Here is an 11,847-nt window from a genome sequence, read left to right on the forward strand (position 1 = left end):
CCCAAAAGAAAACATCCCACGCAGCAAATGATTAACACTGGAAAGCTGGTTTACTTACTTAGAACAAACCTTACATCTAGAGTAAAATCCTTTTCCGCTTAGTTTCTTAGTTTCTGTAAGTAATGAAAGTTTCTGATTACAAAGATCATGTTTGCATTCTTTTCATTTACTTAAGTCAGTCAAATTTTCTTCAAGCTTAATTCATGGTGAGGAAAACATGGAAATTGAGGGTTGAAAATTTACAAACATAGGGATGTACCGAAGCAAGGAAATAGCATTAAAGATGGTAACAAAGACCATCCCATGAGAAGGACCACGCACAAACCAAGTCCTCAGCAAAACTTGATATTGCAAAGGACTTATAATTAATTTATAAAATGATTTAAAGAACCTTCAAGCGTTCCCACAGCTTAAGACGGGCCTTGAACTTCGCGTTTCTTTGTACGTCCGTAACTCAATCAAACGTGAACAGGATTTATAAATTTCCACGTATTAATTTAGTAATATCAAGTTGTGAAACTTACAGGAATTTATACGGGAACAAGATCGAGAATTTACCAGGCGACGTATTTTCCCAATTAGTCAAGCTGGAGTGGCTGTAAGTGAAAAGTCGTCTGTACAAATTATTTAGATAATCTTTTGCAACACTCTTACTCCCAACGCTTCCCCCCCCCTCCCTATTTCACAAGTGATATTCCCTAGTTTTGGAACCTTATATCCACTAAGATTAGTCTTTGTTTGAATTTCCTTCAAGAAAAGAGAGAGTTTTATGGATGTCAGCGAAGGAAAATATAATTTGTTTATTCAAAAGAAAACACATCACGTAGCAAATGATTGACACCGGAAAGCTAGTTTACTTAGAACAAATCCAGGGTGAAATATTTTTCCGCTCAGTTTCTTAGTTTCTGTAAGCAATAAAAGTTAAAGATTACAAAGATCATCTTTTCATTCTTTTCATTGACCTTAGTCGGCAAAATTTTTCTCAAGCTTCATTCATGGCGAGGACAACAGGGTCGAGGATGGTTTTTAAGCTAATTGTGGTATATTTGATTTATCGGTCAAACTACAACCGCTCTTAGTGCAAAACTTCACTTTCGTGGCAACATTTTACAACTCTTCAATATACGCATGGTGCTCTGACAGTGGCATAGTTTTTTACAATGCGTGCTGGAAAAAGGATAAAATTGGCTATTGACAAGAGTTACATTATATCATCACGTGCTCCGAGGAGACTCGCAGCAACATCGAGTCAAAAATGAATTTACGCTGAAAACTGACTGTTTGGATGAATCAAGCTTGCATTAGTGGCAGTGAAGAATTGAAGAGGGCAACTTTTCTTTAAACAGTGGTTGTATAGAATATTTTAAAGGTTACTTTTTTACTGGCTCGTGATCGAGATGTGCTCAAAGTTCCGTTATTTGTTGAATATGAGTGAATATGTCTTCATGTTTGATAAGTATGGTCACCGACACTAAGGCGAGTCATTTCAATGTTATTGCAAAAGCGGTTCTTTTATTTTGACATGACTCGAATAAACTGTTAATCCAAGAGAAAAAAAAGGTTTGCGACAATACATAAGAGTTAAAAGTTTCAACTGAAATCAAGGAAATATCGTTTTGGTAGGGAGTTGGGTAACAACGAGATAAAGGAGCTACCACCTGGAGTCTTCAATAACAACTCTAAGTTGACCAGACTGTGGGTAATTGATGTTCATGCCTCTGTTGATTGTGCTAAGAGTTTTATCTTATTATTTATCAGATGTGATCAAGAAGGTCCTCAAGCTTACAAGGTGTATTTAGCCATAAAGAAAGTGAAAGGGGTGGGACGGTTTGTAAATGGACAGTATTGGACAGAAGAGAGTAACATACCTTCATTAAAGCAAATTAACTTTGTTTTATTTGTATAAGCATAGCCCGTATGAAAAGGAGAGGTGGAGAGAAGCGACAAAGAGATTGATAAATGAAGACCTGCTATTTACAGAATAAGAAGAAATAAGTAGATTAACTAAAGGGAAAGAAGCCCATCAGGAAAAGATCTGAACGGGACACTAACACCTATGGGATGCTCCCGTGGGAATCGTGGTTTTAAAAAATACACTGATTTTCAGATATAAAGAAGCTAAGAAATAAAATTAACGTTGTTGACGTGGACAATCCCATGAGATGGGCCACGAACAAACTAGGTCCACATCAAACACTGTTATCAAAAAGGGACTTAGACTTAGACTTAGACAAAAAATGATTTAAAAGAACCCGCAAGACCTCCCTCTTAAGGTGGCTGAACACAGTCTTTGATACCTTTGTTTCTTTCACCATTTTCTCTAAAAAACCCTTGATCTCTCAGTCGCCAAAACTGGCAGCAAGCAACTTAACAACACGAACTTGGTTTTTATTTATAGTTAAGCTGACGTATGTGCCGGTGCCGTGGCGACATGAATAGATATAAACAGGCCTGAATTAAAATCGGTTTTGTTTCTTTGTAGAAAATCTAGTCATTAGATTCTCTTTATAATTTGCATGCAACGAGCTTGTAACGATACTCACAAGTTAACACTATTTTGCTAACAATTTAACAGAGAAATCTTTAATTATCCCTTGTTGAAGGTTCACTCGATTTTCTATAATTTCCTTTGTTTAAAATCATTTTTTTTCAATACTCCAGTTACTTATTTCCTAAAGTATTTTTGTGCCAAATTTCGTGAGATTCTAATGAGTGGTTCTTAAGAAATAGGCATAATTTCCGAGAAAGCAATTTTCCATTCAATCGCAATTTTTTTACTTACTACGCATGCGCTGTATTTAACTGGGTTCTTTCGGTAAAGACGAAAAAGCTGAAAATTGCTGGGTTCTTTGCACCGCTAACCCTAATTAAGATATCTTTGTAATAAAAGGTTAAAGCCTTCAATACGCTGCGCCTACTACAGAGAAAAATATTACACAGATAGTGCGGGTACATGTTGAGTAAATAAAATGACCGCTCTATAGACGGCATGTTTGTTTTTTGCAATCCCTGTGCGCGCGCTGAATTGTATCAGCAAAAGCGCGCGCACCTTAAAACGGGCCTCGCAATCCGCATCTCTCTTTTCGCCAGTATCTTAGGTAAACGTGAAGAGGATTTCTACATTTCCACGTATTGGGATTAGAAAGATTTTAAAACTTACAGGTGGTTATACGGCAACAAGATCAAGAATTTCCGAGGCGATTTATTTTCCCAACCATTCAAGCTACAGTGGCTGTAAGTGAAATTCGTCTTCTCATATTGTTATTAGTATTGTCAACACAGTTTGTCATCAAGTAGTGCATGTTCCATTTCAACGAGCGGATTTTCAACCCTTACAAACCTGTGTTACACACAGACCAATAAAGGTCTCCTATAATCAATGATTATGAAGGACATAATGGCTACATCTTACAAAATACGAAAAGTGGTCCAAGATTGTGTGCCTCAAAAGGCTAGCTTCTTATGAAAGTGCCTCATGTTGGAAAATTAAAACAAGGGTCGGTTCAATGCCGAATAAATTACTTTCGAACTCAGTGCTTGTTAGTTCCTAAATTCTGCGCTACAAAGAGCCTATCAGTCCGATGAGATTTTCCAGCCAATTCAAAGTGATTAAAGTCAAGTAAGTAAGTTCAAATTGACTAAAGTAATTATAACAATTTTTAACTTCTCTTCTCCTACACAGAAAACTTAACAACAACAACCTAAAAGAGATACAAGAGGGTCTGTTCGATGGTTTACGAAAATTGAGACACCTGTGAGTTAATTAAAGGAAAACATCAATGTACAAAATGAAAATAGTTAAGATCCTTTGTGGAACAATTCGGATCTATGCAAACTGAAGATGGAAAAATTAATGTGTTTTTTAGAAAAAAGGAAAATGCAAAAATATTGCTGTAAGAGATCATGTACCGTGTAATGTGCTAATTGGATGAATGGGCAAAATAACGCGAAACAAGAATGTCTCCAATTACTAAACAATTAATAACTGCAGTGTGGCACTCTACGAAAAAAGAAAGCTGGTTTGCATTCGAGCTACCGCAGACTTATCAAAAATTATCAGAGATCAACTTCAATAAAGTGTCGGGCGGTATTGAGTATCTGAAATCGAGGTGGAAAACTCGCCATAAATGAACGATGTAACGAAAATGAACTGAGATACTTTAACTTTCAATCAGATGGCTTGAAGAAAACAGTATTGGAACGCTACCCAAAGAAGTGTTCAAAGATTTGACTAATTTGGTTGAGCTGTGAGTACATGCTTAATGAAATACTACGTCTTTACATTGTATTTACTTTTGATCAATTTTCTGCTCCTCCTAAGATAGGAAAAGAAACGCGATCATATCCCATTTAAGCCGTAATCCTATGAAGCGTATGCAGTGAATAAACTAGTCACTGATCGAAATAGAGGACTATATTGGAAGGAAGCGTGACCGCACGATAAGAGTATTGGACTCGATAGCGCTGGTACTACTTGAATCCCGTCCTGACCATTACGTGGAGCTGTTTTTAGGTAGTCCTGGGTTCCACTGCATGCTCGATCTTGGTTTCCTTTTCCTTCGATCAATTACACTAAATAACATTTTACGTTGAATAATTTGTTTCAGAATGCTTGAGAAAGCTCGTGAAAACAAACCGGATAGGCTTGGTGTACTTTTTCTATAAAAAAGTGATAGTTACATTGCATACAACAAAGGTCTAATTCAATGTAGCGCTAGAGTTTTTAAAAGAAGAGAGAAGAAAACTCTTTTCCCCGTACTGTTTCACTGATTATGCAAATAAAATTCCACTCGACTTTGCTTTGTTTTTAAAAGTTCTAATGCAATTACTTGTTAAACCTTTCAGAGATCTGTCTAATAACAAAATTGAGAATCTGCCACAAGATATCTTTAGCAATCTATCGCAACTCACAAAACTGTAAGTCGCCAAACAAGATTTCTTTGATCTTACCACTTGTCATCATAATTTAACTTTTATATTCGCCGTACAACGCAAACTGCGGGTTTTTCCTATACATCACAAGTATCATTTGTCAGCGTCTTGCTAACCATTCTATTCTTGTAGTTTTTTATCCAATAACCAAATTGAAGAATTACCGCCATCGATATTTGCTAACCTAAACCAGCTCAAGACATTGTGAGTAGTGATGGGTAGTTTGAATTATTGATTGATTTTTAACTTTTTTTTAGTCGATTGATCGATTGATTGATTTATATTATAAAAATACTTTCGTTCGAATGGAGTCTGATTGCACGTTGAGATTTGGCTTTAACGCTCTTATTAAAAGCATTTCGTACACTAAGCAGTAAAATTTGTTTCTACATTTCTTAAGCACTTCGAAACGCTTTAGCAGGTCCTGAGCCGTTGTCCCGTGCATGTTCTTATAGTGTTTAGCAATGACGGAGGATTGTTGTTTATGTCCTTTTACACGATTGTGTAAATGTCTTAAGAAATCTCCTTTGATCCTGATTGATTTATGATTTGAAAAATGAAAGACTTGAAGAAAATTTGAAAAAAAGAGTTGCTGCATGTATATAACGGAAACAAAATTTGTTCGGCTACACTTTTCCAGAATTGCTTTCGAACTGGACAATTTTTGAGCTATGCGAGGTCAAAGATAGAGCAATTTAATCGTCAAGGATTGCTTTCCTTTTGATTTTATTTGTCACCAATTTTAAAACTTGTGCCATTCTCTCAGTCGGTCGGATACAAAAAAAAACCAACCGCGTCCTCGTCAGTAGCTTTTTCCCGCGCTTACAATTGAAGTCGTTTGCTTGTCACAGTATTGACATTGACTGTACGATGAATTCGTTGCGATTACTCTAGCATTGGTTTTCAGGCATTTACTAGAAAGGCACTCCATATTTACCACTCACATAATATTCAACTTTTAAATGATCAAAAAGAAGAAGAAAAAACCTGCCATGAACGGGTATATAATTGGCAATTTAACAGAAAAATGGAGAAGAACAAGTTACAGAAGCTCCATCCCAAACAATTTCGGGGATTGGCGAAGTTGCGTAACCTGTAAGTAGTTCTTGTATGTCTAAGTAGTTTAGGCATTTAGTTTCTAGGTTTTGAATATGTTGTTACGCTGATTTTTAAGCTTCAGCCTGAGTGACGGATTTGTTCCTTATCGCAATTGCCTGCAACATACGCTGGGACCGGTCTCGTTTTCCAATTTATGGAAATTTGAGGCCCTGTGTTATGACTTCTCTATGTTTCTCCGGAATTTCTGTAATAAATGCCTGCGGAGGGTCTGTGGAGATAACTGGAGAACCTGCTTGAAGATGACAATGATGATAGTAGGGGATAGGCCGCTTTAGAATTAATAGCTGGGATTTGGAAATTAGTTGTAAAGTTAATGCAATGACGGTGCTTCACTACAAATGACCAAAAACTGTAAAAAACCAATGTAATTACATTGAAAATTGTTTTAAACTATTTTTCCTCTTATGGAAATAGTGAAAACATTTTGCATTTTCTCACTAGCTATTTATCGGGAAACAAACTCAGTTATTTGCCAACAGGAATTTTCAAAGATCTGATAGAGCTTTTGATAATGTAAGTTGACAATGAATAATATGGTATATATGATGCACGAGCCTTGCAGTAATAATAATAATTCCAGTAATTCCATAAATAATATGGTATCTTTGCATTCCTAATATTCGCACTTTTTAGTTTTAAATCCACACATCAATGCTGAAAAATGGTATCATTGCTGTTGCGCTGATGGATTGTTTTATCTTTATTTCTGTCAGAGAAATCTTTAATAATAAATTGACCGAAGTTTCCATCGACAATTTCAAAGAAATTAAACAGTTGGAAATTCTGTGAGTGTTAAGTTAACAAATTAAAATGACAACTGAGATGTAAAAGTGCTTGAAGACTATAGAATTCCATCCTATTTATTGAATTCACCTCAATCTCATTTTCAGATATATGCATTACAACCAGATGAGGGAGATTCCAAATGGACTTTTCAGTGAAGTGCTGAAGGATATACTGCGAGTGTAAGGTTTTCATATGATTAAAACTTCAATTTACAGTCTATGAGAAAAGCTAATTATTATGAGTAGGCAGCGTCTGGGGTACTTTAATTTAAATAATTGTAAACAGATCGCTCTGGACAAATGATTTTGTCCTTTCTTTCCTCAACCTAATATAACTTTGGTTGACTTTCTCAACTCTTTTAACTGTTTATTCCAGGAGATAAATTTTTATAGGCCCGTCTCGCACTCTAATGATACCCAGCTTTGCGATATACATTGTTGCTTTAGGCTATAAGCTTATAATTATTACAATGACATGTGTTTTACGACTGCAGGAGTTTTGACTCGAATCTGATGTGCTGTCATATCCACAAGGAGGACGCTGACTGTGCTTTCATATACAACGATGACTTCGCTAATTGTGAGAGCATGATCAAGAGCCCAACCCCGAGGAAGAGCATCTGGGCAATCGGCTCTCTTTCCCTAGCTGGGTCTGTGTTTGTCATTACATGGCGTTTAATCTTTAAGGATACAAACACGGTGCAGTCAATCATGTTATTGCACTTGGCAGTCTCCGATGGTTTGATGGGAGCTTACTTAATCACAGTTGGTGTCAAAGATCTGTCGTGGAGAGGAGAGTATTACTTATATGACTTTCAGTGGCGGTCTGGCTTGGCTTGCCAGATAACTGGGGCTACTTCATTGCTATCCAGTGAGGTCTCTCTGATGCTGATGGCTTTGATATCTGCAGACCGACTCAAGAACATTGTGTTCCCGTTCAGAGGTGGAACACTTTCTCGTAAGATGACTCACATCCTTTGTGCCATCATATGGCTCCTCGGCTTCCTCCTGGCATTCTTTCCAATGTTTGGCCTGAGATACTTCGAGGATTTAGAAACTTATCACAACTACTACGGAAAAAGCGTTGTTTGCCTTCCCTTGCAGCTCTCTCCTGAAAAAACGGCAGGCTGGGAGTACTCTGTATCTGTTTTTGTTGGCCTCAATTTCTTCCTCTTATTCATTACAGCTGCATACCTCGCCATCTTCATAAGCAGAGTGCAGGTCAAAAACCAATCGGCCAACACAAGGAGGGAGACAGGTCTGGCCAAAAGAGTGTCCTTTATCATCCTAACTGATTGTCTCTGCTGGATGCCAATCATCGTGTTTGGTCTGAGGTCGGTTTTGGAAAAGATGTACAAAACCCCAGGAGATCTGGCTGTGTGGATTGCCGTCTTTGCTTTGCCCATCAATTCAGCGATAAACCCGATACTGTACACGTTAGCAACACCAAAGGTATAGGGTAACTTTATATTTATCATGTTTGAACTCTAAAACAGGGAAGGCCCGGTGGTTTAGCGGTCAACACGCTGCACGGATTCTAAAACACACTGTGTTTCCCCTGCCCATCAGTTCAGCGATAAACCCGCTTCTGTACACGTTAGCAGCACTAAAGGTAAAGAATAACATTTCTTTATCATCTTTGACATCTAAATAATTTGAGGGGGAACCCGGTGGTTTAGTGGGTAATACACCGGGCTCTTTAATACGCTGTATATGGGTTTCCTGGGCTAGACGGTTACTTTTCATGTTTAGGTACTTTTCACCTTCTAACAGTTGGTAAGGGGAAATGGTCAGTCGATGAATGTCGTTATAGGCTAGTTTTTTTCCTCTCCAGGTACAAGAGTATCTGGAAGGCAAAGTATCAAAGCTGAGAAGCTTCTTACGCAGCACTTTTCACTGCAGTGAAATGCAAGATGGTGGTAATGCTTCTTTTTCCATTCTTTGTATTACATAAGTTTATAGAATAAAATCGTGAACTTTTCTCTTATTAGCGAAGCTTTCTTTCTGAGGCTAGCGCCATTTTTTAAATAGATATCATTTTGCAACAGTATTAATCTATTGATTTACACATGCCTTATTTTATAAGGACAACAACAAGATCCACAAGGGATTGAGGACAACGGGCCACAAGAAGGTAACAGCATTTTACTGAGTTCTTTATATCACTGCATCTTCCTCAAGTAACATTTCCATGTACATTTTTATTTTCATGATGTTGTCCTCCAATTCGCTTTTTATCTTTGTTTCCCAACCACAAAAAGGTGTTTAACCTTTAGTTTGTTCGATTAGTGTCCCAAACGAAGTAGATATTAATCAAAGGTCTCTTGGCTAAAAACACCCGTCTTTTTTCGGTAGGGAAATGCATCAAGGTTCATCAAGACAGAACCTCAGTAGCATTTCGAAATATCTTTTTTAAATTTTCGTTCGTTTCAATAACTTTTTGCCTGTCTTCCTCCTTTATCTTTGTTTCCTCAGATGAACAACAAGGAGAGGCCGTAGAAATGCAGGTTCTTGGATTGCAACAGCCACAACAAGGTGTTTAACCTTTAACCAACGTGTTTAACCAAACGAAGTAGACGTCAATTGAAGGTCTCTTGACTTAAACGCCGGACTGTTTTTTTTTTTAATTTTTTGGAAAAAAAAAACAACACAAAGAACTTTGGCGGAGAATTGTACCAAAGCTCATCAAGATAGAACTTCAAGAGTATTTTGACATAATTTTTTTAAGTTGTCGTTCGCTACAACTACTTTTGCATCTAATTACCATTATGTACATCACTGGTCTCGAAATCGTCTGTCTTCTCAGTACATGATTTAACTATTTCGCTCTTGTTTTCTGTCCATTGATCAAGACGAACAAGTCAACCAAGAGCAGCATGGCGATTATCAAGTTGGAATTGAAGAACGATTTCACCAGGAAAGTACGTAATGATCTCACTATATCAGTCTGAGAGCGATCTTCGCCGCAATAACAAACACTACTTAAGCAGTAGTGAAAATAAGGCCTGAAAAACTTCAGGCCACTACCGCACCCCACATGTATGAATTTCATATATTCACAAACGTTGATCTCATCATAATTATTACAATTATTAATATAATTGTTTTATTTACAATGTTTATATCAATATCAAGATCATTAAATACATTCAAACAATTGTCTTACAGTTTCAAAAATCGTTTCCGTCGTGCTTTGTTCTTACATCAAGAGGCTTATTCACTCATTTATTTTTCTGTGTACTTAGTTCAGCAAGGAGCTGAGATGATGGAAATTCAGGCTTTGGCAATGCCACCTCAGGAACAAGGTTCTTCATAACTCCTCTATTTCTGTTAGTTGAACAATAACATAAAGTTAAATATGAACGATTCATTCTGGTAGTGTTATTGTGGTCTCTTCTAATTTTTTTCCCTTTCAACATCTTTTAGAAGAAGATCACGAAGGAGAAGAAGATGATATTGAAGAAGATGATCTGGAATATGATACTTTATTGTAATCATTGGTCGATGAAAGGATATAAAGCTAACAAAAGCCAAATCCTAAACTTTTTAGATCTATTCCTACTTATGTTTCATTGTGATTACAATAGTCACGAGACTTCGATATCACGAGCCAGGATAATACGTCTAGCTCATAGAACTGTTAATTCTAGTAACCTGCTCGCCGTATAACTCACTGAAATTGCTAGGTAAGGTTATCTGAATATCAGGACTAAAATTTTAGGAATAGATGTATCCCTAACATCTAACAAGATATTTCTTGTTGTAGTACACCATTGAACAACAAAGAGCAGTATGTTGGATTATCAACGAATGGTGAAATGCAGAAAGAAGAATTCTACTAATAATATTTTGGTCGAACACAATAAAGCAAGGATAGCTTCTTACTTTTCCTGGTGAGATCACGGGAAACTTTTTTTCAAGGCCTATCATTTCATAAAAATGTGATCTTGTTTGACACCATTGGCCTACTGATTCAATAGGTTGTTCTCCATGTTTAAAACCAAGAGATATGTCCTTTGTTTGCCAGAAAATGATAATACAGGATAGAAATATTAATTAGAAAGAACAGTCGAAATGGTATTCACATCTGCTAGTAAATCTTAGCAAGCCTCGCAATACTTTATATCTCTGACAGGTAAATACGATGATCTTGAGCAGACCTCTAGCATGAGTCAGGGCTACCCTGGAGAATCCTTATTTAAGCCATGTATAGGGGGCAGATCATAGCATTACGGGAAAGAAAATAAACCATCCACTAAGTGTATCTTCTACGTGGTTAAAACTGCTGGGAACTGATTATGAAGAACATGTATAGCCTCCGTTTATTTACTCCAAATGATATTATTGATCTTGTGATTTATTTAATCAATTACTAATAATAATGCAGCCAAAAATTTTAGGTAGGATATTTCAATTGGCAAGGTTGGAAAATAGAAAGAAAGTAGCGGTGCAGCTGATACTGCGAAGTAACCTAACTACTTTGCAATAAGATTATTCACATTACCCATTGTCTTTACGTCTAGATGACTTTTCTGTCTTATTTAGGAGTTAAGATTAACATATGTCTGTTTAAGTTAGTTTGCATTTAAGAGCAGGTCGTAGTTAGTAGTATAGTCACTGAGGAATAGCAAAAAACAAAAATCAGTTGAAGCTATTAAAAATCAATATCAATGATACATGAAGTGTTTTTTCGTGTTTTACCGAACGAGATAAAAAGCGAAAGGGAGAAAAATAGCATTTATGATGTAGGTGGATCTGGAGTGTAAATCAAAAGCTCTTTTCTTGCCTATCGAAATTGTTCCCTGCATTCGTTCAAACCGTGCAGGCTTAAGGAAAAGAATAAATAACATGGCTGCCCTGTCAAACCCTGATCACAATTTTTATGAAAAATTCAGTTAAGTTGTCAATGCTGAACAAATTGCCACCTCGACCATACGATGCCAGCTACGCCACCCCACCTACTTCCCCCCCCCCGCCTCCCCAAACGTAGTAAACGATCTTAAAATGTTTT

The 11,847-nt window shown here is 36.8% G+C and overlaps 1 protein-coding gene across 1 annotated transcript; it reads left to right on the forward strand.

Moving 5' to 3' along the window:
- The first annotated feature begins 1,427 nt into the window (after window positions 1-1,427).
- On the forward strand, window positions 1,428-11,430 carry LOC148740602 (G protein-coupled receptor GRL101-like). Its single transcript, XM_088749704.1, has 14 exons — window positions 1,428-1,456; window positions 1,759-1,827; window positions 3,683-3,754; window positions 4,176-4,247; window positions 4,846-4,917; window positions 6,765-6,836; window positions 6,942-7,016; window positions 7,331-8,288; window positions 8,671-8,755; window positions 8,923-8,970; window positions 9,312-9,371; window positions 9,689-9,757; window positions 10,082-10,141; window positions 10,263-11,430. Exons 1-14 carry the CDS (start codon window positions 1,428-1,430, stop codon window positions 10,328-10,330), a joined length of 1,809 nt encoding a protein of 602 aa, XP_088605830.1. The 3' UTR covers window positions 10,331-11,430.
- Window positions 11,431-11,847: the final 417 nt, after the last annotated feature.

The sequence above is a fragment of the Stylophora pistillata genome, chromosome 2 (genome assembly GCF_964205215.1).
Source record: "Stylophora pistillata chromosome 2, jaStyPist1.2, whole genome shotgun sequence".
In the NCBI taxonomy this organism is placed as follows: Eukaryota; Metazoa; Cnidaria; class Anthozoa; order Scleractinia; family Pocilloporidae; genus Stylophora; species Stylophora pistillata.

Coding starts and splice junctions, on each gene's coding strand:
- LOC148740602 (XM_088749704.1), top strand. CDS start 1,428: ATGAGTGAATATGTCTTCATGTTTGATAA. Junction 7,017..7,330: donor CTGAAGGATATACTGCGAGT/GTAAGGTTTTCA, acceptor TTACGACTGCAG/GAGTTTTGACTCGAATCTGA. Junction 8,971..9,311: donor GGACAACGGGCCACAAGAAG/GTAACAGCATTT, acceptor TTGTTTCCTCAG/ATGAACAACAAGGAGAGGCC.